Source organism: Hemiscyllium ocellatum, chromosome 5, assembly GCF_020745735.1.
Source record: "Hemiscyllium ocellatum isolate sHemOce1 chromosome 5, sHemOce1.pat.X.cur, whole genome shotgun sequence".
NCBI lineage: Eukaryota > Metazoa > Chordata > Chondrichthyes > Orectolobiformes > Hemiscylliidae > Hemiscyllium > Hemiscyllium ocellatum.
Window position 1 is genome coordinate 130782682 of NC_083405.1, and position 25264 is coordinate 130807945.

At 46.7% G+C, this 25264-nt stretch overlaps 1 protein-coding gene across 1 annotated transcript in view; it reads right to left on the reverse strand.

Annotated features, from left to right (window-relative positions):
* Positions 1 to 25264, reverse strand: part of LOC132816246 (growth hormone-releasing hormone receptor-like) — a 105125-nt gene that overhangs the window by 71087 nt on the left and 8774 nt on the right. Inside the window, exon 2 of the mRNA XM_060825742.1 lies at positions 1809 to 1985. Within this exon, the coding sequence (XP_060681725.1) occupies positions 1809 to 1985 (177 nt within the window). The remainder of the gene's footprint in view (positions 1 to 1808; positions 1986 to 25264) is intronic.

The window sequence follows — 25264 nt, forward strand, 5'->3', positions numbered from 1 at the left end:
ACCCTCCTGCCTCTGTGCCACCGCTCTCTCTATTCGGCTGCTTTCAGAGCAATTGACACTCCCTAATCCGCTCCCCACCCTCTTTCCCCTGCCCCCCCAACTGCCCTTCCTCCCATCCTCTCCCCTCCCTCAACACAATTGGGTGGTAGGCCCAGATACATCAATTGCCAGAACAGATTCGTTCGAGTGAGGTACTCAGCAGGGTCTGTATGGAGAGCTGGGGCAGACATGATGGGCCTAATGGCCTCCTCCAGCCGAGTGACAGCGCTGTGATTCGGTGTCGGGGCCTGGATAATTAAAGGCAGGCCCTGAACAGGTCAGCGCTGTCCGAGGAAGGTCTCACCAGGTACTCACAGCCCGTGGTTAATAACAGAAGGAAGAGATTGGGGGTGATCTTCCCAGAAGGAATAAGGCTGAGAGGAGATCCTGACGAGGTGTTGAAAACCATGAGGGGGCCAGACAGATTCAATCGGGAGAACGTAAAGACTGCAGGTTCTGAAAGCCAGCACCAATAGATGTGGAGCTGGAATAGCACAGAATCCAAGGAGCAGGAAAGGCAACATTTTGGGCCAACACCCTTTGTCAGACCTGGTGAAAGGTCTCAGGCCGAGACATTGACACACCTGCTCCTCAGATACTGCCTGACCTGCTGTGCTTTTCCAACCTCACTTCCATTGTAACCAGGAGAAGCTGTTGTCATTCGTGAAAGGAACAGGAGGGAGACGGCGTGCATTTAAAGTGATGTGCAAGAGAAGCAGGGGCGACGAGGGTGGGGGGTGATTGTCTCCTTTCACCCAGCGAGTAGCTAGTGTCTGGAAGGCACTGCCTCGAAACGTGGTTCAACTGAGGCTTTCCTGAGGGCCGTTAGATAATTACTTGGATAGAAACAGCGTGAAGGCTTATGGGAAAGGCAGGACAGTGGCTCCAGATGATAGAACTGGAGTGGGCCAAATGGCCTCCCTCCTTGTCAGAGCTGAAAAGGTGTTGCTGGAAAAGCGCAGCAGGTCAGGCAGCATCCAAGGAGCAGGAGAATCGACGTTTCGGGCATGAGCCCTTCTTCAGGAATATTCCTGACCTGCTGCCTGACCTGCTGCGCTTTTCCAGCAACACATTGTCAGCTCTGATCTCCAACACCTGCAGTCCTCACTTTCTCCCTCCTTGTCAGAGCAATATCGCGATTTTGTGTCGAGACTTGGGCCATCAGGACCAGCAATGGTTTGGCGTTGGTCCACAGTGGGAACAACGGAGCCCCACAAACTGTCGAGCGACTAAAATCACCCAAAACGCATTAACAACCTGCCCCCGAAATGATCGATCGATCGATCTGCCTGTCCCCGGAGTCGCACTTTCTATTCACCACAAAGTGAAAATAAAACATCACAGTCCATTTCTTCCTCATTACTCTGAAGAGCGAGAGTTTCTAAGTCCTGCATTCCTTTGCAGACTAAGTTTATCTTCTTGTGAAACTTGTGTCTAAAGTCCCCTCAGTTTCCTTTGACTTCAGGTAGTCAAGCCGATCGAAATACAATGATGGACAGGGTAAAATCAATCTGTTCAGCCAACCAATAAACTTTTATCAATGTTTGTCCTTTGCAAAGCCAGGTGTTTTTATTTCTTGACAATAGGTTTCCCCCTCCTCCCCCGATATTACTTTTTAAAAAGAAGAAAAGATTTACAGGTTTAAATAAAACCTTTCTCGCCTCTTTCTCCCCACAGCTAGTCCCTCAAACTCTGTTTTAGCTGCTCTGGGAGGTGTGTGTGTGTGAGAGAGAGAAACTGACACTGTATCAGTGGCAGAGAATACTCACAGTAACCGCACGAAGGACCACGCACAAGGTGCAGCCCCACAGGAGGGTCTTCATCTCAGGAGCAAGCTGGTGTCCCACTAGCTCCCTTCCCTCAGGTCCATGGCGTTGCGTGGCGAGCACTGTGTCTGTCCTAGCCCCAGCCTTCCTCTGCAGCTGGGAGTGCGAGCTGTCATAATCCTGGGTCAGCCGATAACACGGGGAACAATAAAACCAGCGAAATAGGTGGCCTTAACCTTTGGCCAGTGGTGAGTGATGAGTTAACAAAAACAAAATGTCAATGGAGGGAGAAATATATTTTGATATAGGCAATCAGCGTTTGGCTTAATCATAAATCATGCCACTTTCTGGTGATCATTTACTTAAGGAGACTGTTAATGCACTGACACCTGACCACGTTAATCTTTTGCTTTCCTTCGTCGTTATGTTTACCTGCTTTCACTCCTCGCCTGCCTATCAGCCTGGAAGAGGCAGAAACCCTCCATAACATTTAAGGAGTGTTTAAATGTGCAATTATGTTCTTATATGTAATTGCGATACTGAGGAGCATGAGGTCGGAGCAAGTTGCGGCAGACCTTGGAATCTGGACGGAAAACGACAAATGCTGGAGTTCAGAGAATCCCTACAGTGTGGGAACAGGCCCTTCAGCCCAACAAGTCCACACCAACCCTCGAAATGTATCCCACCCTGGCCCATTCCCCTCCCCTATTACCCTCCAACTCACCTACATGTCCCTGAACGCTATGGGGCAATTTCCCTTGGTCAATCCACCCTGACCTGCACATCTTCGGTTTGTGGGAGGAAACCGGAGGAAAAGCACGCAGACACGGGGAGGATGTGCAAACTTTACACACAGACGGTCGCCCGAGGCTGGAATCGAACTGGGGTCCCAGGCGCCGTGAGGCAGCAGTGGGAACCACTGAGCCCCTACCACCCTCAGAGCAGGTCAAGCAGCGTCCACAGAGAGCAAGCTAACCTTTTGAGTCTACATGACTCTTGGAAAAAGGGATTGGAATAGTACAGTGATTTTACTTGGACTGACAGGCCTTTTTCTGTGCTATAGGCCTCTACAATTTACATGATTCCCACCCTCTCTCTCTGCCTCATTTCTGAGGGAATGTCAGAATGCTTTGATGTCTCTGCTGTTGTAGCCAAAGCAAGCCTCTGGTCAATGGCTCCAGCTGGAATCAGCAGCTCAGTGAGATTAAAGCCCACGCCAGCCACAACCTCAGCCGTCACTCTCAGTGCTGTGCTGAGGGAGGGCTACACAGTCAGAGGCGCTGTCCTCCATCTTACACCCAAGAGATGTTGCCAGGAAACATTGTGGAGGTGTCGGTGTTGGACTGGGGTGGACAAAGTTAAAAATCATACGTTATAGTCCAACAGGTTTATTTGGAAGCACTAGCTTTCTGAGCGCTGCTCACTAGCTACCTGACGAAGGAGCAGCGCTTCAAAGACCTGCACATCCAGATAAGCCTGTTGGACGATAATCTGGTAATGTGTGATTTTTAACACAGCCAATAAAAGCAGGGCGACTTGCTACATATTTATTCACGCAATCTCAAATCAGATGATCATGGTCATAAAGTCATAGTGTCATACAGCACAGAAACAGACCCTTCGGCCCAACCAGCCCATAATCCCAAACTAATCTAGTCCCACCTGCTTGCTCCAGGCTCATATCCCTCCAAACTATTTCCTATTCATGCACTTATCCAAATGTCTTTTAAACATTATAATTATTTGATGAAGGAAGTCTTTGAGAACATAGGAAATAGTAGGAGTAGATAATTCACCCCAAGCCAGTACCCCCATTTAATAAGAACCTGGCTGATCATCTAACTCAACTGTTTTGACCTGCACTACCCAGATTTGATTCCTTTAATATCCAAAACTCTTCATCATTGATCAGAGAATAGGTCATAGGGTCGCGACTGTGCAGAAAGAGGCCATTCGGCCGGCCAAGTCGGTAAGGACCCTCCGGATGGCATCCTACAAAGACCCATTATCACATTGTGGGATCTTCCTGTGCATTGATTGGCTGTCATGTTTCCTGGCATTACAACAGTTCGAAATGGTACTTCAGCGAGTGTAAAACCATCTGGGATGTCCCGAGGTCACAAACCTGTCACGGAAACATACAGTCTTCAAAATAACTCCCCAGAGGCCAGTATCCCATGACCAAGTCACCCTTTATTTACACGTGCACAGTGTATGCACTCTGACCTAGCTAGCTCAGAGCCAGTCCCTAGAGTGAGGAGAGCCCCTGACACTCCTGTTTGTATCTGTCAGCCAGGGTTCTCTGATTGGCACAGGTAAACAGCCCCAATCTGGGAACTCATACACAATCAAAATCAGGAGTTAGGATGATGATGATTTGTGAATCGAGAGCCAGAAAAGCATGTCTCGTTCACTGACGTCCTTTAGGGAAGGAAATTGCTTTTCCTGCCTGGTCTGGCCTACATGTGACTCCAGACCCACAGCAATGGGGTTGGCTTATAACTGCCCTCTGGGTAATTAGAGCTGGCCAACAATGCACTGATCCTGCACATGAATAAAAAAAGACCATCCCTAACAAGACTATTCCATCCTTCAGTGGTATCAGCTGATCACTCTCCCAACTCCAAATACAGTCCTAGAAATGTACAGCATGGAAACAGACCCTTCGGTCCAACCTGTCCATGCTGACCAGATATCCTAACCCAATCTAGTCCCACCTACCAGCACCCGACATATATCCCTCCAAACCCTTCCTATTCATATACCCATCCAGATGCCTTTTAAATGTTGTCATTGTACCAGCCTCTACCACTTCCTCTGGCAGCTCATTCATACACGGACCACCCCCTATGAGAAAAGGTTATTCCTTTTATATCGTTTCCCACTTATCCTAAACCTATGCCCACTAATTCTGTACTCCCACACCCCAGAGAAAAGACCTTGCCTATTTACCCAATCCCTGCCCCTCATGATTTTGCAAACTTTTATAAGCTCACCCCTCAGCCTCCGACGCTCCAGGGAAAATAGCCCCAGCCTGTTCAACATCTCCCTAGAGCTCAAATCCTCCAACTTTGGGAACATCTTTATAAATCTTTTCTGAATTGCACGCAATATTCCAAAAGTGGCCTCACCAATGTCCTGTACAGCCACAACATGACCTCCCAACTCCTGTACTCAATACTCTGACCGATAAAGGAAAGCATACCAAACACCTTTCTCACTACCATTCTGTACCTTCTCCCCGATGGTAGAGGTTGTAGAAAACCATTGCCAAGGTGGGATGGATCTTTGAGAATGCTGGTGACCTTTCCTTGACAGTAGGCCTGGTAGATGGATTCTATAGATGGGAGGTTGGCCTTTGTGATTGTCCGGGCTGTGTTCACCACTCTCTGTAACCGTCTCCGATCTTGAATGGTACAGTTGTCATACCAGGTGGTGATACATCCAGACAGAATGCTCTTGATGGTGCAACTATAAAAGTTGGCGAGGGTATTCGCCATCACGCCAAATTTTCTCAGCTGCCTGAGGAAGAAGAGACATTGTTGGGCCTTTGTAACCAGTGCATCCACATGAAGAGTCCAAGAAAGCTTGTTGTGGGTGACCACTCCCAGGAGCTTGACATTCTCCACTCGTTCCACCTCTGTGCTGTTAATGTTTGGGGGCATGAGTAACATCCTGCCAAACGTCAATAATGGGTTCCTTGGTTTTGCCGGCATTGAGAGCTAGGTTGTTCTCAGTGCACCATGTTTCCAGGTCTTCACCTCCCGTCTGTAGTCTGTTTCATTGCCATCTGAGATTTGACCGACTATGGTGGTGTCATCAGCGAACTTGTAAATGGCATTAGTCTGGTATTTGGCGATGCAGTCATGGGTATACAGTGAATACAGTAGGGGGCTGAGTACACATACCTGGGGGGGAGGCTCCAGTGTTGAGTGTTAGTGAGGATGAAATATTGCCCCCAGTCTTCACTGATTGTGGCCTGTGGGTCAGGAAACTGAGGATCCAGTTACAGAGAGTAGGGCTTAGTCCGAGATCACGAAGTTTAGTAATCAGTCTCGAGGGGATGATGGTGTTGAAGGCTGAACTGTAGTCAAGGAGTAGGATTCTTACGTAGCTATTCTTAGTATCAAGATGTTGTAGGGAGGAGTGAAGGGCAAGTGACATGGTATCTGACGTGGATCTGTTGGTCCGCTAGGCAAATTGGAGTGGGTCAAGAATAGTGGGGAGGCTGGAGTTGATTAATGCCATGACCAGCCTTTCAAAGCACTTCATGACCATCAAGTGGCTCAGTGGTTAGCACTGCTACCTCACCCGCCAGTGACCAAGTTGGATTCCACCCTTGGGTGACTGTCTGTGTGGAGTTTGCACATTCTCCCCGTGTCTGCGTGGGGTTCCCCCCACAGTCCAACAATGTGTCGGTTAGGGTGGATTGGCTGTGCTATAATGTCCAGGGATATGCAGGCAGGGTGGATTTAAATTAATGTGCCTCAGTTCATGCTGCATATATTGCCGTTCACCTTGGGATTTGGTCCTGATCAGTGCAATGCAAAAGGCCTCATGAGTGTGTCTTTTTTTCCTCAAACTTATAATGAACCAAACTTCATTAATCTCAGATTTAAAATTAACTATTGATTAAGCATCAATTACAATTTGAGGAAGGGATTTCTGAACTTATACCACGTTTTGTATATAAAAACATTGCCGCCTTCACATCAGAAAAACCTCGGTTTCTTTTTAGACTGTTCTGCCAATGAAGGAGTAAACAAAGGTTGACAAGAGTGAACCAAAACAGAACCTGCTGGAAAAGCTCAGCAGGTCTGGCAGCATCTGTTGAGAGAAATCAGAATTAATGTTTCGGGTCCGATGACCCTTCCTCAGAACAGTATCAGATTTATTTACAGGAATAAACTTCAGGGGTTGTTATGGGAAGAGACTATTCAGACTAGGCCTGATTTCTCTAGAATTTAAAAGGTTAAGAGTTGTGCTGATCAAAGTCTTCAAGATATTAACTGGAAAAGACAGGGGAGAGAAGATAAATTACTTCCACTGGTTCGGGATTTGAGAATCCGGGGCATAGCCTGAGAATTAGGCCCAGACCATTCAGGTGAGATGATAGGAAGCATTTCTACATACAAAGGATGGGAGAGGTTTGGAACTCTCTTCCACAAACAGTAGGGGATGCTGAGGCAGCTGTTAATTGTAAATCTGAGTGGCAAATCTTTGTTAATTAAGGGATACAGGCCAAAGGCAGGTGTCATAAAATCCCTGCAGTGTGGAAACAGGCCATTTGGCCCAACACATCCACACCGACCCTCTGGAGAGTAACCCACCCACACCCATTCCCCCCACTTACACCTGACTAATGTACCTAACCTACAGATCCCCGAACATTATGGGCAATTTAGCATGGCCAATTCACCTAACCTGCACATACTTGGACTGTAGGAGGAAACCCACACAGACACAGGGAGAATGTGCAAACTCCACACACTCGCCCGAGATGGGAATCGAACCCGGGTCCCTGGCACTGTGAAGCAGCCATGCTGGCCACTGAGCCACCGTGCCACATATGGAGGCATGTGGAGTTTGACCACAGATCAGCCATGATCTCATTGAATCCATTGTGTGAACCATTCACTTAACTGATTAATACCTCTTTGTAACTTTAGCTGCCATCTAAGTTGCTTAGAATTTTGCCCACCATCGTGACATCGTTAAGTTTGCCATTTGCAGGAGAGAATTCCAAACAGCTGCCATCCTCTGTGTGGGAAAATGTTTCCAAACTTTTCTCCTGGAAGCTTTGACTCTATGTTTCCAGCGTAGGCCCACCTCCCCCCTCAACATGATCTGATTGGTGAGTGTAGCTCGCAAATAGATGTGGTGTTGTTGTCGGTTAGTAATTTGGAGGTTTGAGTGACATTGCTTCAAATTCCCCTGTAGCAGATTTTGCAATTTGAATCCATTAAAACCGTTGGTCGAACTGTAACCATTTAATTCACGACTGATAGTTGTGAAAATCTCTCCAGTCCACTACTGTCCTTTCAGGTGAAGGAAATCTGCAGCTCGGAGTAAGAGTTGCACCAAACTCAAACTGTTAATTCTCTCTCTCTCCACAGATGCTGCAAAACCTGCTGAGTTTCTCCAGCATTTTTTTGTGTTTGTTTCAGATTTCCATCATCTGCAGGATTTTGCTTTTAATCTCTCACCCTTTGCCGTTCGGAGTTACATGTGACTCCTGACCCACTGCGATCTGATTGACCCTTAACTGCAGTCTGGGCAATTTCAGGATGGGCAATAAATACTGGCCTGACCAATGATGTCAACATCCCACAAACAAATAAAACAGCCAGTTGAAACCCCAGCACACTTTCTTGAGGGCTATAGGGTGGCACGGTGGCACAGTGGTTAGCACTGCTGCCTCACAGAGCCAGGGACCTGGGTTCAATTCCTGACTCAGGCGACTGACTGTGTGGAGTTTGCACGTTCTCCCCGTGTCTGTGTGGGTTTCCTCCGGGTGCTCCGGTTTCCTCCCACAGTCCAAAGATGTGCGGGTCAGGTGAATTGGCCATGCTAAATTGCCTGTAGTGTTAGGTAAGGGGTATGGGTGGGTTGTGGGTCGGTGTGGACTTGTTGGGCCGAAGGGCCTGTTTCCACACTGTAAGTAATCTAATCATATTAGCACCCCCTCCTGTTCTTTTGTGTTTATTTAAACTTGTATCCACTGGTATCTGTTCCAATCATCACTGGAAATAGAAATTCTTCACTGAGTGTATCAAAACCCCAGAGAATTTTGAAAATTTTTACTAAATCTGCCCCTAAAGTTCTATTTCTCACAACTCTTATTTTACACAGAGGGTGGTAGGTGCGTGGAACACATTGCCAGGGAAGGTAATAGAGGCAGGCACAGCCGATTCATCTCAGGTGCATCTGGACAAATGCATAAGTAGATGTGGAGCAGAGGGATACAGAGGCTTAGGAATTGGGCAACAGGTTTAGACGGTGGGTTTGCATCAGCTCAGGCTTGGAGGGCCGAAGGGCCTGTTCCTGGGCTGTAAGTTTTCTTTGTTCTTTGTTCTTCTTTCCTTAGAGCAGAGGAGCCTGAGAGGGAAGCTGAAAAGGTGTTGCTAAGGGCTTATGCTCGAAACGTCGAATTCTCTATTCCTGAGATGCTGCCTGACCTGCTGTGCTTTGACCAGCAACACATTTGCAGCTGTGATCTCCAGCATCTGCAGACCTCATTTTTTACTTGCTGGTTAAAGCACAGCAGGTCAGGCAGCATCCAAGGAACAGGAAATTCGACGTTTCGGGCCAGAGCCCTTCATCAGGAATCCTGAAACGTCGAATTTCCTGTTCCTTGGATGCTGCCTAACCTGCTGTGCTTTAATCAGCAATGCATTTTCAGCTCTGATCTCCAGCATCTGCAGACCTCACTTTTTACTCGGAGACTGGGAGGGAACACAATTGAGATGTATGAAATGATGAGGGGCTTATGGATAGTTAGGCATGAAGAAACATTGCCCTTTGGTGGCGTGATCAATGACCGGGGGAACGCATAAATTTAAGGGCAGGGGCAGAAGGTTTAGAGGGGATGTAAGGATACTTTTGTTTTAAAGGGTGGTAACAAGCGGAAACTCTCACAGCGTTTAGTAACTATTTCGATGTGCACTTGTGATGTAGGCCAAGTGTTGGAAATGGGATTGGAATGATCAGCTGGTTGTTTTAGACACTCCATGGACCAAGGGCCTTTCCTCTCTGCTCTTGATCTTTTTTTTAAGAAACCCTACAGTGTGGAAACAGGCCCTTCGGCCCAACAAGTTCACACTGACCCTCCGCAGAGCAACAGGCCTATTTACTCCGACTAATGCAACTAACCTACACCTTCCTGAACACTACGAGCAATTTAGCACGGCCAATTCACCTAACCTCCATATCTCTGTGACAGAGGAAGCCCATGCAGACACGGGGAGAATGTACAAACTCCACAAAGACAGTAACCCGAGGCTGGAATCAAACCAGGGTCCCTGGCGCTGTGAGGCAGCAGTGCTAACCGCTGAGCCACCATCTCAATGAATTTATGACACCAATCCCAGCTCCAACTCTTTCCATGTTTGGTGATAGTACTGATGTCACAGTTTGGTATTAGTACATGGCATCTAATTGATATTATCTCCATGTGATCCAGGCTCAAATCCATGAAAGGAGACCACACGTGAATCCATTGATGTTTTTTCTCGACCCTCTTCCCCCTGGAACTCAGCAGACGCCTATATAAGACGTTCGTATTAGTTTGTAATTAATTAAAACTCAAATAGAGACTGAGAGTCTACCTGGTCACTGGTCAATAAAAGTTTTATTAGGCAACGCAATCTAACCACGGCAACTATCTTCAATGTGGAGCGTATAGGGGATAAACAATCTCGGAAATTATTTACACAGTTCTGCAGAATTGATTATTAAACATACAGGGCTGAAGGCTGTCCCTATCAGACAAATCCTAGACCGGAGATTTTGAGATTGCCAGGATTACAGCACAGTATCAAGTCTTCTCTTGCGTAGTTTTATTGATTCCTGAACAGCTTTTGCCCGAAACATCGATTGTCCTGCTCCTCAGATGCTGCCTGACCTGCTGTGCTTTTCCAGCACCACTCTAATCTAGACTTGTGTAGTTTTATACCCAGATCATGAGCTTGGGTTCCAAGCAGGAATGATTGGGGAAGGCAAGATTGGGAAATGTCTCCCATCTTGGAATTCTTAATAATGTCATCTGTTAGATATTAGGGCTATATACTGCAATGCATGGTGACCAGCAATACACCAGGCTTTGTTCTTAATGTGACAGTATTGATATACTTTTCCATTAGCTGCACTGTTTACTGCTAATCTTTCTACTCCACATGCTTCTGAGCACATGTTCCTATCTCTCATTCATGCTCTATCTAACTTGCTATTTCCAAACTCTATCTTATCTCATCTCACTCTGACTTAACTTCACTGGCGCTGAGCTATTTATTCCCATGATGTGGAGATGCCAATGTTGGACTGGGGTGTACAAAGTTAGAAATCACACAACCCCAGCCTATAGTCCAACAGGTTTAATTGGAAGCACACTAGCTTTCAGAGCGACGCTCCTTCATCAGGTGATAGTGGAGGGCTCGATCGTAACACAGGATTTATTGCAAAAATTTGCAGTGTGATGTAACTGAAATTATACATTGAAAAATTGATTGTTTGTTAAGCCTTTCATCTGTTAGAATACAGTGATAGTTTCACTTCTTTCATGTGTAAATCACAAAACCCTTTTTTTAAAAGTTGCATTCTCGGGTTAGCTGTTAACACTGGTGATAGCTAGACAATATGTTGAAGGTGTTAGCCCCCTGTGTTCTCTGTCTATGACCTGATGTTTAGATTGATTCTAAACTAAAAAGTGAGATAACAGAGTTTTACATAAATTCATGCAGTTTTTGAGCTCAGAGTTCTACATGAATGTATGCAGGTTTTGAGCAAAGTGCAATGTAACTCTGCAAGTACAAATTCACCCCACAACATATATGTGTGTATGTGGGTCTGTGTGTGTGTGTGTGTGTGTGTGTGTGTGTGTGTGTGTGTGTGTGTGTGTGTGTCTGTCTGTCTGTCTGGGGTGGGAGTTGTGAGTGTGAGAAAATGTGTGTGTGTGTGTGTCTGTCTGTCTGTCTGGGGTGGGAGTTGTGAGTGTGAGAAAATGTGTGTGTGTGTGTGTGTGTGTCTGTCTGTCTGTCTGGGGTGGGAGTTGTGAGTGTGAGAAAATGTGTGTGTGTGTGTGTGTGTGTATGGGGCTGAAAAATTGCGCCATGTTCTTTGTGACCTGCAACACATTATCAATGAGGATGAGCACCTCACCAAGACCTTCCCCACACCTCCACTACTTGCCTTTAAACAACCGCCAAACCTCAAACAGATCATTGTTCGTAGCAAACTGCCCGGCTCTCAGGACAACTCCATACCGCCCTGTCACAGTGGACGCTGCAAGACTTATCAGATTGTGGACATAGATACCACTATTACACGTGGGAACACCTCCCACCTTGTACATGGCAGGTACTCATGTGACTCAGCCAACGTTGTCTATCTTAAACATTGCAGGCAAGGATGCCCGGAGACATGGTACATTGGGGAAACCGAGCAAAGGCTACGACAACGGATGAATGGGCATCGCAAAACAATCAACAGACAGGAGGGTTCCCTCCCAGTTGGGGAACACTTCAGTGGTCCAGGACATTCAGCCTCAGACCTTCGGGTGACCATCCTCCATGATGGACTTCGGGACAGGCAGCAGAGGAAAGTGGCCGAGTAGAGGCTGATAGCTAAGTTCGGAACCCATAGGGAGGGCCTCAACTGGGACCTTGGGTTCATGTCACATTATAGGTGACCACCATTGCACTAAACACACACACACAGATATTCCTACATACACACAGGTATACACACACACACACACACACACACACACACACACACACACACACACACACACACACACACAAACCCACATGCACACACATATTGTGTGGGGTGATTTTGTACTTGCAGAGTTACATTGTACTTTGCTCAAAAACTGCATACATTCATGTAGAACTCTGAGCTCAAAAACTGCAGGAATTTATGTAAAACTCTGTTATCTGACTTTTTGGATTAGAATCAATCTAAACATCAGGTCATAGACAGAGAACACAGGGGGCCAATACCTTCAACATATTGTCTAGCTATCACCATTGTTAACAGCTAACCTGAGAATGCAACTTTTAAAAAAAGGGTTTTGTGATTTACACATGAAAGAAGTGAAATTATCACTGTATTCTCACAGATGAAAGGCTTAACAGACAATCAATTTTTCAATGTATAATTTCAGTTACATCACACTGTAAATTTTTGCTATAAATTCTGTGTTACAATCGAGCCCTCCACTATCACCTGGTGAAGGAGCGTCGCTCCGAAAGCTAGTGTGCTTCCAATTAAACCTGTTGGAGAATAACCTGGTGTTGTGTGATTTTTAACTATTTATACCCAATGACACATCATCATAAGGTTGCTCCAGGGTCCTAAGCCCGTACACGATTAACATTAGTGTTGGCTTCTCTTCACTTCACTCTCTTCCTGTGTTTATCTTCTCCGCATCATTGTCTTTCCCTGTTTTCTGCCTCTGTAGTTTCGGTCAAGGAATTTCCTATCTGGGATGGATGAGTCACAGGAAACATAAGAGATACCCACTCGCACGCTGGAATGCGTTTGTGTGTGTCACAGGAGGCTCAAGAGGTAATCGCTCTCAAGTGACAATCAGGTCTTAGAGTTTATTACCTCAGCTTCTGAACTAAGCTTGACAGGACCAGGTGAAATAACCCAACTCTGCCATGTCTTTTACTGGGGCAAAGCAGTCGTGCTTAACGAGATGTTAAACTGAGGCACCATTTGTCCCATCAGGTGAACATATGCGTTCTACAGAAGAGAAACAAGGCAGTTTCCCTGATGGCCTGACTAACATTTATCCCTTAATCAGCATCATGATTGTCACATCGACATTGCTGTTTCTGGGAGTCGGCTGTATGCAACTTGGCTGCCTGGTTTCCCACATTATAGTGCAGATGTATTTCACAGAGTCATTCAGCAGGGAAACAGACCCTGTGATCCAGCCAGTCTGTGCTGAACACTATCCCAAACTAAACTAGGCCCACCGGCCTGCCCATATCCCTCCAAACCTTTCATATTCATCAACGTCGCCAAATGTCTTTTAAATGTTGTAACTGTACCTGCATCCACCACTTCCTCCGGCAGTTCATTCCACACATGAACTACTGTGTAAAAAAAATTGACCCCACATCCTTACTCCTTTCACCTTAAAAATATGCCCTGTGGTTTTGGACTCCCCCACCCCCGGGGAAAAGACCCTAGCTATTCACCTTATGTGTGACCCTCATAGAGATGTACAGCACGGAAACAGACCCTTCAGTCCAACTCGTCCACGCTGACCAGATATCCCAACCCAATCTAGTCCCACCTGCCAGCACCCGGCCCATATCCCTCCAAACCCTTCCTATTCATATACCCATCCAGATGCCTCTTAAATGTTGCAATTGTACCAGCCTCCACCACTTCCTCTGGCAGCTCATTCCATACACGTACCACCCTCTGCGTAAAAAAGTTGCCCTTAGGTCTCTTTTATATCTTTCCCCTCTCACCCTCTCCCAGTTCTGGACTCCCCCACTCCAGGGAAAAGACCTTGCCTATTTACCCTATCCATGCCCTTCATAATTTTATAAACCTCTATAAGGTCACCCCTCAACTTCTTACACTGCAGGGAAAAACATCCCAGCCGATCCAGCCTGTTTTTATAACTCAAAGCTTCCATTCCCGGCAACATTCTGGTGAATCTTTTCTGAACCCTCTCCAGTTTAGTACCTCGCCTGCAAGATCTGTGATTCAAAACACTCCCAATCACACCAACTGGATTTGTGTCATCCCAACACATCCACCATCAGGACTTTGACCAATGTCTCAATTCCCAGACAATCCCAGGTCACTTTTCAACTCTGACCTGCAGCATCTGCTGTCCTCACATTTTCCTGTAAAAGGATATCCTAATTTGCTAAAATCATTATAGATTTGCAAACTCCCTCATTCTTTGGCTGATGTGACAGGTGAGATGACTAATGATTTAAAGAGGATTTAAAATAAAGATGGTGTGTTTTATAAGCTGAACAATCGTGAAGAGGATAAAGCCCTGTGGTGCAAATGAATGGGACCATACATTTACAGGAATCTAGATTTTGATTTAATTTGTTATTGCCACACATACCTGGGTACAGTGGAAAGTTTTGTTCTGCGTGCAGTACAGGCAGATCATACCATACAAAGATCACAGGGTAATAAAGCAGAGTGAAGAGTACATAGATACAGCCGCAGAGAAGGTGCACAAACAGCGAGATCAACATTCGATTTGAAATTGGAGAGGTCCATCCAGAAGTCTGAAGCTGTTCTTGAATCTGTTGGAAGGTGGATTTAAGACTCTGTATCTTCTGCCTGACAGAAGAGGTTGATGGTGATTCGACCCAGGATGGAAGAGAGTATAACCGGGGTGGGAGGGATCTTTGATGATGTTGGTTGTTTTCCCGAGGCAGTGGGAAGTGTAGGTGGAGTCAGTGGATGGAAGGTTGGTTTGTGTGATGGACTGGGTTGTGCCCACAACACTCTGTAATCTCTTGTGGTCTTGAGCAGAGCAGTTACTGTACCAAGCTGTGACAGGATGCTTTCTGTAGGACATTTATAAAAATTGGGAAGAGTCATTGTGGAGATGCCGAATTTCCTTGGCCTCCCAAGGATGTAGAGGCGCTGCTGTGCTTTCTTGACAGATGCCACCACCTCCTAAGCATCTAAAAGAGCAGGACGTATGGGTACAAGCTCACACAGTCACCTCCATCTTCCTGTGTGTACCAACGCAGGCACTGATCAAACCACCACCTCATAGTCTCTGGGTCAAAATCCAGGAAGGACGTCCATAATTCCCCTGAGGGTGTACTGACAGCACATGGAATGCAGCAACTCAGTGAAGATAGAAACAGAAACTGGAAACAGAAGTCGGCCATTTCGCCCATTGAGCCTCTCCACCATTCAATATGTTCATGTTTTACAAGGATGTTGCCAGGGTTGGAGGATTTGAGCTACGGGGAGAGGCTGAACAGGCTGGGGCTGTTTTCCCCTGGAGCGTCAGAGGCTGAAAGGTGACCTTATAGAGGGTTATAAAATCATAAGGGGCATGGATAGGATAAACAGACAAGGTTGTTTCCCGGGTTGAGGGAGTCCAGAACTAGACGACATAGGTTAAAGGTGAGGGAGAAAGATTTAAAATGGACCGAAGTGGCACTTTTTCAGGCAGAGGGTGGTACGTGTATGGAATGAGCTGCCAGAGGAAGTGATGGAGGCTGGTACAATTACAACATTTAAACTTTCTGGATGGGTATATGAATAGGAAGGGTTTGGGGGGATATGGGCCGGGTGCTGGCAGGGTGGGACTAGATTAGGTTAGGATATCTGGTCGGCATGGACGAGTTGGACCAAAGGGTCCTTATCCGTGCTGTACATCTCGATGACGGTACGATCCTCTACCTCAGCATCACATTTCTGAAGGTGGTGCATCAACCCGGTCTCAAGGGTCAATTTGGGATGGGAGGTAATGGTAACACCACTGGGCTAGCAATCCAGAATGCCGGACTAATGTTCTTCACTGAACACATTTCGGGAGAACCATAATGGATATATTTCTAGAGGGCAGAGGTGCGGTGAGAGACTGGGAGTGTGATTTTGAGGTCGAGGTCCCGTCAAGGTCATGGTGAATGACAGAGATTGCTTGATGGGCTGAATGGCCTACTCCTATTTGTTTTGATGGCCTTGGCCAGCCCTCCTACATCCAGAGGCAGAATTGCCAATAAAGAGACGAAGAAATGAAAGAAATTGCGTGAAGGAGAAGGAGTGGTCAATCCAAACACAGCTCCGGTAATCCCAAAAATAACAGACGCAACTGTATCTCATCAGAGATAGGTTGTAAATTCTATCTCAGCAGCAATATTGATAACGATAAGCTCATGCTTGCTAGATTTGCTTTATAGCCCCAATACACTTGTACCAGAAATAGCTCTTTCTGAAATATTAGCTTGTCTTATAAAAAGGGGATGTGGCTGGCATCAGAACATTTGCTTCCCAAGGGAATTGAAAGCATTAATAAAGATTTGTGTGGCATGGGTCTATACCCTGTGGAGTTTAGTAAAGTGAGGGATGATCTTAAAGAAACACAAGTTTTTAGCGGGGTTTCATGCTGAAAGGATCTCTCCCAGTGATTGGAGACATGTGAGGACTTGTGAGGAGTCAGCCATTTTGGACTGAGCTGAGGAAAATCTTCTTCACTCAGAGGGTTATGACATTTGAGGACTCCTTACTGGTTGGAGTCACAAGTAGCACAAAGAAAGCTTTTTTTTTGTTGGACGCCAATACTTCAGCTCAGCGACTGTAGACCCAGGAGATCAGAGTCGAGAGTGGGGTGCTTGAAAAGCTCAGCAGGTCAGGCAGCATTCCGAGGAGCAGGAGAGTCGACGTTTCGGGCATAAGCTCTTCATCAGGAATTCCCGATTCTCCTACTCCTCGGACGCTGCCTGACTTGCTGTGCTTTTCCAGCACCACACTCTCGATACCAGTAATTCAGCCCCAGGATATTGTTGCAGCAATTCTCAGGGTGGAGATTGTTAATGACCCTGTTAATTATGTTGTGACCCATGTCAGGGACAGGTGGGACTTGAACCTAGACATCCTGCCCCGGGGGTAGGCACACTATCACTGAGCCACGAGACCCCTAATTCCTCAGGGTAGTGTCGTGGGTGCAATCATTTTCAACTGCTTTGTTCACTTTGATGTTGGCACTATGTTCAGCACTAGTCCTGATTCCTCAGATACTAACAGTCCATGTCTGAACACAAGACCTGGACAGCATCTGAGGAAGGGTCACTGCAACTGAAACATTAACTCTGGCTCCTCTTCACGGATGCTGCCAGACCTGCTGAGCTTTTCCAGCCAGTTTTGTTTTCTTTCTGAATTACAGCATCCACAGTTCTTTCGGTGGACAATATACAGACTTGGGATAGGTGAACTAAGCTGTGCGATTTCTGTAAGTTTTAGCATAACTTCATAAGTTCAGGTTTTGAGTTGGTGATGCATGGGTTTCCTGCATGTCTGAAGTTAATAATGAAAATGTATGCCTTCCTGTAGCCATGGTGTTTGCTCCAAAACCAGTTTGCAAGAGCCTCTTTAACAGCCTAATGGGTTTATGTTTATGATAGGATTTTAAAACCTCACAACCAACTGGTTGTACGGTGGGGTTTGGGGGTTTCGTTCCATCGCCCCTTTGCCCTGTAAATTGCTGTCTCTTGTAAACTGCTGTTCATGGTTAACTGGTTGGTTGCAAATTGTACTGTTTAATTTAAAAAATACAAACAGGGAAAGAAAAAAACCTCACAACAGAGAGAATTGTATTTTAAGGTTTTGTGGACAGGGAGATAAGACCATAAGACATAGGAGTGGAAGTAAGGCCATTCAGCCCATCGAGTCCACTCCGCCATTCAATCATGGATGATGGGCATTTCAACTCCACTTACCAGCATCCTCCCCGTAGCCCTTAATTCGGCCTTGAAGACATTTAGCGTCCCGGCCTCCACTGCGCTCTGCGGCAATGAATTCCACAGGCCCACCACCCTCTGGCTGAAGAAATGTCTCCGCATTTCTGTTCTGAATTGACCCCCTCTAATTCTAAGGCTGTGTCCACGGGTCCTAGTCTCCTCACCTAACGGAAACAATTTCCTAGCGTCCACCTTTTCTAAGCCATGTATTATCTTGTACGTCTCTATTAAGTCTCCCCTCAATCTTCTAAACTCCAACGAATACAATCCCAGGATCCTCAGCCGTTCCTCATATGTTAGATACTTTCCTTATGTTTAAGAGAAACACCCTTTAGCTGAGAATCAGAATCCCTATGGTGTGGAAGCAAGCCATTCAGCCCATTTCTATCCTTTGACGGACATCCCATCCCTCTACCCTATAGGTCTGCATTTCCCATGGCTAACCCAACTGGCCTACACATGCCTGGACACTTTCCCATGGCCAATCCACCCTAACTTGCACTTGTGCACTGTGGGAGGACACGTGGAGAACATGCAAACTCCACACACACACAGAAGCTAGAATCGAACCCTGGTCCCTGGCGCTGTGAGGTAGCAGTGTTAACCACTAAGCCATCTGAGATGATGGGAGAGCAAGGGAAGGCGGGGACTGAGGTCTAACACTGATGTAGAGAGTGTCCCAGTGGCTGCCTTTCTAACCTGCACACCTCATCCCTGCCTTGGCCACCAGAAATCCCAGCATGCCTCTCAACACTGAGTGAATGTGCCTTTGGAAATCAGGAGCATGACTTCGGAAAACGGCCTGACTGACAGCTCCTCTCCCCTCCCAACGCCAGCTGAAGAAATGAGTCATGTGCGGCTGGTCCTTGGACTCTCCATCATTTCAACATCCCAACTCCATCAGCTGCGACACCCACCAGGTTTATGGAAGCCATGCTTGTCACCTCCCTCCTTTAGCCGCGATCTGACAGCAGATAAGAGAGGTAAGAATGCGAGAACATTTAAGGAGTGCTGATTGCCATATAATGAGATTTTAAGATTATCATACAAGGCCATCATTAGGAAGAAAGCCAGTTATGTGGTAAAAGTTAAAAATCACACAACACCAGGTTATAGTCCAACAGGTTTATTTGGAAGTACTAGCTTTCAGAGTGCCACTCCTTCAGCAAGTAGACAGCTACCTGATGAAAGCTTGCACTTTCAAATAAACCTGTTGGAAAATAACCTGGTGTTGTGTGATTGTTAACATTGTCCACCCCAATCCAATACTGGCACGTTCACAGCCACAGGGTAAGGAGCGCGGATCTAAGAGAGATAAATACAGTGGTAAAAAACCAGACAGTCATTAAAGGATTGGACGCAGAAGAAATACATTTTTTTTAGATTAGATTACTTACAGTGTGGAAACAGGCCCTTCGGCCCAACAAGTCCACACCGACCCGCCGAAGCGCAACCCACCCATACCCCTACACTTACCCCTTGCCTAACACTACAGGCAATTTAGCATGGCCAATTCACCTGACCCGCACATCTTTGGACTGTGGGAGGAAACCGGAGCACCCGGAGGAAACCCACGCAGACACGGGGAGAACGTGCAAACTCCACACAGTCAGTCGCCTGAGGCGGGAATTGAACCCGGGTCTCTGGTGCTGTGAGGCAGCAGTGCTAACCACTGTGCCACCGTGCTGCCCTAATATTCTTTAGAGAATATTAAGGATTACAAGAATTCAATGCCAAGGATTAATAAAGAGGTGAGGATACATTCAAATTTAAAGCAAATGTTTTCAATTAGATTCCCTACGTGTGGAAACAGGCCCTTCAGCCCAAACCAACCCTCCGAAGAGTAACCCACCCAGCCACATTTCCCACTGACTGATGCACTTAACACTATGGGCAATTTAGCGTGGCCAATCCACTCGACCTGCACGTCCTTGGATTGTGGGAGGAAACCCACACAGACACAGGGAGAATGTGCAAACTCCACACAGACAGTCACCCGAGGCTGGAATCGAACCTGGGACTGTGAGGCAGCAGTGCTAACCACTGAGCCACCGTACCATCCACTATGCCTCCTACAATATTGTTGCACACAGAGTACAAAATAGGCATGGGCCTTTCAACCTAACTTGAATCAAAACGGGTTTATACCCCACAGGGAGCTCCTCCCTCAGTTTCTTTCATTAACCCAATCAGTACATTATTCATAAGATTGTTAGAAATCAGAGCAGGAGTAGGCCATTCTGTAAGATCGCGACTGATCAGATTGTGGTCTCCATTTCACTTTCCTGCCTCTGCCCACCCTCCCCCATAACCCCTCACTTCCTTGTCATAGAGATGTACAGCATGGAAACAGACCCTTCGGTCCAACCCATCCATGCCGACCAGATATCCCAACCCAATCTAGTCCCACCTGCCAGCACCTGGCCCACATCCCTCCAAACCCTTCCTATTCATATACCCATCCAAATGCTTTTTAAATGTTGCAATTGTATCAGCCTCCATCACTTCCTCTGGCAGCTCATTCCATACACGTACCACCCTCTGAGTGGAAAAGTTGCCTCTTAGGTCTCTTTTATATCTTTCCCCTCTCACCCTAAACCTATGCCCTCTAGTTCTGGATTCCCCCACCCCAGGGAAATGACTTTGTCTATTTACCCTATCCATGCCTCTCATGATTTTATAAACCTTTATAAGGTCACCCCTCAGCCTCTGACGCTCCAGGGAAAACAGCCCCAGCCTGTTCAGCCTCTCCCTGTAGCTCAAATCCTCCAGCCCTGGCAACATCCTTGTAAATCTTTTCTGAACCCTTTCAAGTTTCACAACATCTTTCTGATAGGATGGAGACTAGAGTTGCACACAATATTCCAACAGTGGCCTAACCACATTAAACATCGACCTGACTTGAATATATGCTCAGACCCAACCCCAGCCCCCATCATCGATGAAGTTTCCCGATCTGACTGAGTCCCAGTTGCGTGCATTTGGTCCATACCCATTTCCTATCCATGTAGCTGGTCACGTGTGTTTTACTGGATGGAGCTTAGTGTAGGTAAAAACAATGACTGCAGATGCTGAAAACCTGAATCTGGATCAGTGGTGCTGGAAGAGCACAGCAGTTCAGGCAGCATCCAAAGTGCAGCGAAATCAACGTTTAGGGCAAAAGCCCTTCATCAGGAATAAAGGCAGTGAGCCTGAAGCGTGGAGAGATAAGCTAGAGGAGGGTGGGGGTGGGGAGAAAGTAGCGTGGAGTACAATAGGTGAGTGGGGGAGGGGATGAAGGTGATAGGTCAGGGAGGAGTGGGTGGAGTGGATAGGTGGAAAAGGAGCTAGGCAGGTCGGACAAGTCCGGACAAGTCATGGGGACAGTGCTGAGCTGGAAGTTTGGAACTAGGGTGAGGTGGGGGAAGGGGAAATGAGGAAACCGTTGAAGTCCACATTGATGCCCTGGGGTTGAAGCGTTCTGAGGCGGAAGATGAGGCGTTCTTCCTCCAGGCGTCTGGTGGTGAGGGAGCGGCGGTGAAGGAGGCACAGGACCTCCATGTCCTCGGCAGAGTGGGAGGGGGAGTTAAAATGTTGGGCTACAGGGCAGTGTGGTTGATCGGTGCGTGTGTCCCGGAGATGTTCCCTAAAGCGCTCTGCTAACATCCACTAATATCATTTATTGTATCTGTTGTTCCTGATGCGGTCTCCTCTACATTGGGGAGACTGGACGCCTCCTAGCAGAGCGCTTTAGGTGTAATGTAATTGTAATTGTTGTAATTGTACCAGCCTCCATCACATCCTCTGGCAGCTCATTCCATACACGTACCACCCTCTGGGTGAAAACGTTGCCCCTTGGGTCCCTTTTAAATCTATCCCCTCTCACCCTAAACCTATGCCCTCTTGTTTTGGACTCCCACACCCCAGGAAAAGACTTTGTCTATTTACCCTATCCATGCCCCTCATGATTTTATAAACCTCTATAAGGTCACTTCTCATCCTCCGACACTCCAGAGAAAATAGATCCAGCCTGTCCAGCCTCTCCCCATAGCTCAAACCCTCCAATCCTGAATACAACGTTATAAGTTTTTTCTGAACCCTTTCAAGTTTCACAACATCTTTCCGATAGGAAGGAGACCAGAATTGTACACAATATTCCAACAGTGGCCTAACCAATGTCCTGTACAGCCGCAACATGACCTCCCAACTCCTGTACTCAGTACTCTGACCAATAAAGGAAAGCATACCAAATGCCGCCATCACTATCCTATCTACTTGTGACTCCACTTTCAAGGAGCTATGAACCTGCACTCCAAGGTCTCTTTGTTCAGCAACACTCCCCAGAATCTTACCATTAAGTGTATAAGTCCTGCCCTGATTTGCAACATCGGAGGACAAATGGCCCGTTCCTGTGCTTTACTGTTCTATGTTCTATGTTCTACGTTCTACATTCTACGTTCTATGTTCTATGTTCTACGTTCTACGTTCTACGTTCTACGTTCAAATTCTGCATCTGGATCCAGAAGTTTGCTTTTGTTTAAATTGTGGTTTTGCCTCAAAGTTGGACAATATCCCACTGTTGCAAGCATTCTTGTCCACTTCAAGATGAGGACAATCAATGGATGACAAGAAAGTGAGTATGGAGTAAGGAGAACGGTAAAGCAACAGGAGGAGTGCAGCGATAGGATTGATCATTTAGATTCAAAAGTCCGCTTGTCTGAAAGCAATTACCCTGATAATGAAGTTTACATAGCAACGCCTGAAAGCAAAACAAACCTCATTATCAGGAGCCTTTGCTTCTTAATGGGCAGACGGAAATGACTTCTGAATTGAAATGATAATTTTCCTCACTTTCCCCTTCTGCTCACCAGGCACCATTTATCTCTCCAACCAAGCGTCGAAGATAACTGTCCACTCGCCAGAGATGAGCAAACAACCTCCTGAAAATGCACCATCAGCGATTTTTCTTCCAGCCTCAGATCCCACCTCTCCCTGCCTTCCCCTTTCACCCTGCATCACATGGCAGTACCATTTCACCATCGCTTGCCCCCCCCCCCTTCATAGAATCTCCACAGTACAGAAGCAGGACTCGATGGGATGAATGGCCTCCATCTAAAGACTTAGAATGTCTTCACTTTGCTCTGTCTTCCCTTCCTCTGACAATCTCCGGAGCCAAGGGCTGCTCACTCACCTTGCCTTCTCCTGCTTCCTTGGCTAGACAGCGTTGGACATTTTAGGCCCAGGATTGAGATTTTTAAATCTCTTGCTGATGTATTTCTCCAGGCGAATGGAGCGATATCAAACTGTTCATTTTCACTGTCATCATCTCCTCAACTCTGCTGTTCACTGCATTATCCTCACAGAACTATTACAGGGTAGAAGGAGGCCATTTGGCCCATCCTGTCTATACTGGCTCTCTGAGCACTTTAATTTAGTGCCAGTCTCCCGTCCTGGCCCTATAACAAGCATATTGTATCCATTTTAATAAAATTATATTCCCTACAGTGTGGAAACAGGCCCTTCAGCCCAACCAGTCCACACCGACCCTCCGAAAAGTAACCCACCCAGACCCATTCCCCTCTGACCAATTGACCTAACACTGTGGGTAATTTAGCACGGCCTATTCACCTGACCTGCACATCTTTGGACTGTGGGAAGAAACCAGAGCACCCAAAGGGAACCCACGCAGACACGGGGTGAATGTGCAAACTCCACACAGACAGTCGCCCAAGGCTGGAATTAAACCTGGGACCCTGGTGCAGTGAGGCTGCAATGCTAACCACTGAGCTACGTAACTATTGGAAGGAATGCCTCCATTGAACCTGCCCCCAACCCCCGCAGGCAATGCACTCCAGACCATAGTAACTTGCAGCATCATTTTTTTCTCTCACTTTACATTAGTACCTTTTGTAAAATGTACTAAAACAATGCCCTGTATCCATCCTGTCCAGCCCGCTCATCATTTTGTTAACCTCTCATTATTCTTCTCTCCGAGGGAGAGCAGTCCCCACCTCTTCAAACAATCCTCATCACCGAACTTTCTCATCCCTGGAACCGTTCCTGTAAATCACTTCTGCACTCTCTCGATCTGCACATCTTCCCTGTAATGTGGTGCCCACAATCCTCCAGCTGAGGTCGAACCAGGTTGTCTGCAAGTTCAACATCACCTCCTTGTTCTTGTCCACTATGCCCTCTTACTAAAACTGAGAACACTGTGTGCTTTATTAACTGCTCTCTCCATATGTCCTGCCACCTTCAATGACATACACCCACATTCGCCCAGGTCCCTCTTGTACCTTCCTTACAATAGTAACCTTTGTATGATCTTGTTTCCCCATGTTGTTTGTATATGGTGCACCACTTCACATTGCTCTGAACTGGATTTCAATCCTATAGATGATTTGGATGTGAGCATAAGAGGTACAGTTAGTAAGTTTGCAGATGGCACCAAAATTGGAGGTGTAGTGGACAGCGAAGAGGGTTACCTCAGATTACAACAGGATCTGGTCCAGATGGGCCAATGGGCTGAGAAGTGGCAGATGGAGTTTAATTCAGATAAATGTGAGGTGCTGCATTTTGGGAAAGCAACTCTTAGCAGGACTTATATACTGAATGGTAAGGTCCTAGGGAGTGTTGCTGAACAAAGAGACATTGGAGTGCAGGTTCATAGCTCCTTGAAAGTGGAGTCGCAGGTAGATAGGATAGTGAAGAAGGCATTTGGTATGCTTTCCTTTATTGGTCAGAGTATTGAGTACAGGAGTTGGGAGGTCATGTTGCGGCTGTACAGGACATTGGTTAGGCCACTGTTGGAATATTGCGTGCAATTCTGGTCTCCTTCCTATTGGAAAGATGTTGTGAAACTTTCACAGCAGGGTTCAGAAAAGATTTACAAGGATGTTGCCAGGATTGGAGGGTTTGAGCTATAGGGAGAGGCTGAACAGGCTGGGGCTGTTTTCCCTGGAGCGTCGGAGGCTGAGGGGTGACCTTATAGAGGTTTACAAAATCATGAGGGGCATGGATAGAATAAATAGACAAAGTCTTTTCCCTGGGGTGTGGGAGTCCAGAACTAGAGGGCATAGGTTTATGGTGAGAGGGGAAAGATATAAAAGAGATTCATGCAGAGGGTAGTACGTGTATGGATGACCTGCCAGAGGATGTGGTGGAGGCATTTGGATGTATATGAATAGGAAGGGTTTGGAGGGATATGGGCCGGGTGATGGCAAATGGGACTAGATTGGATTGGGATATCTGGTCGGCATGGATGGTTGGACCGAAGGGTTTGTTTCCGTG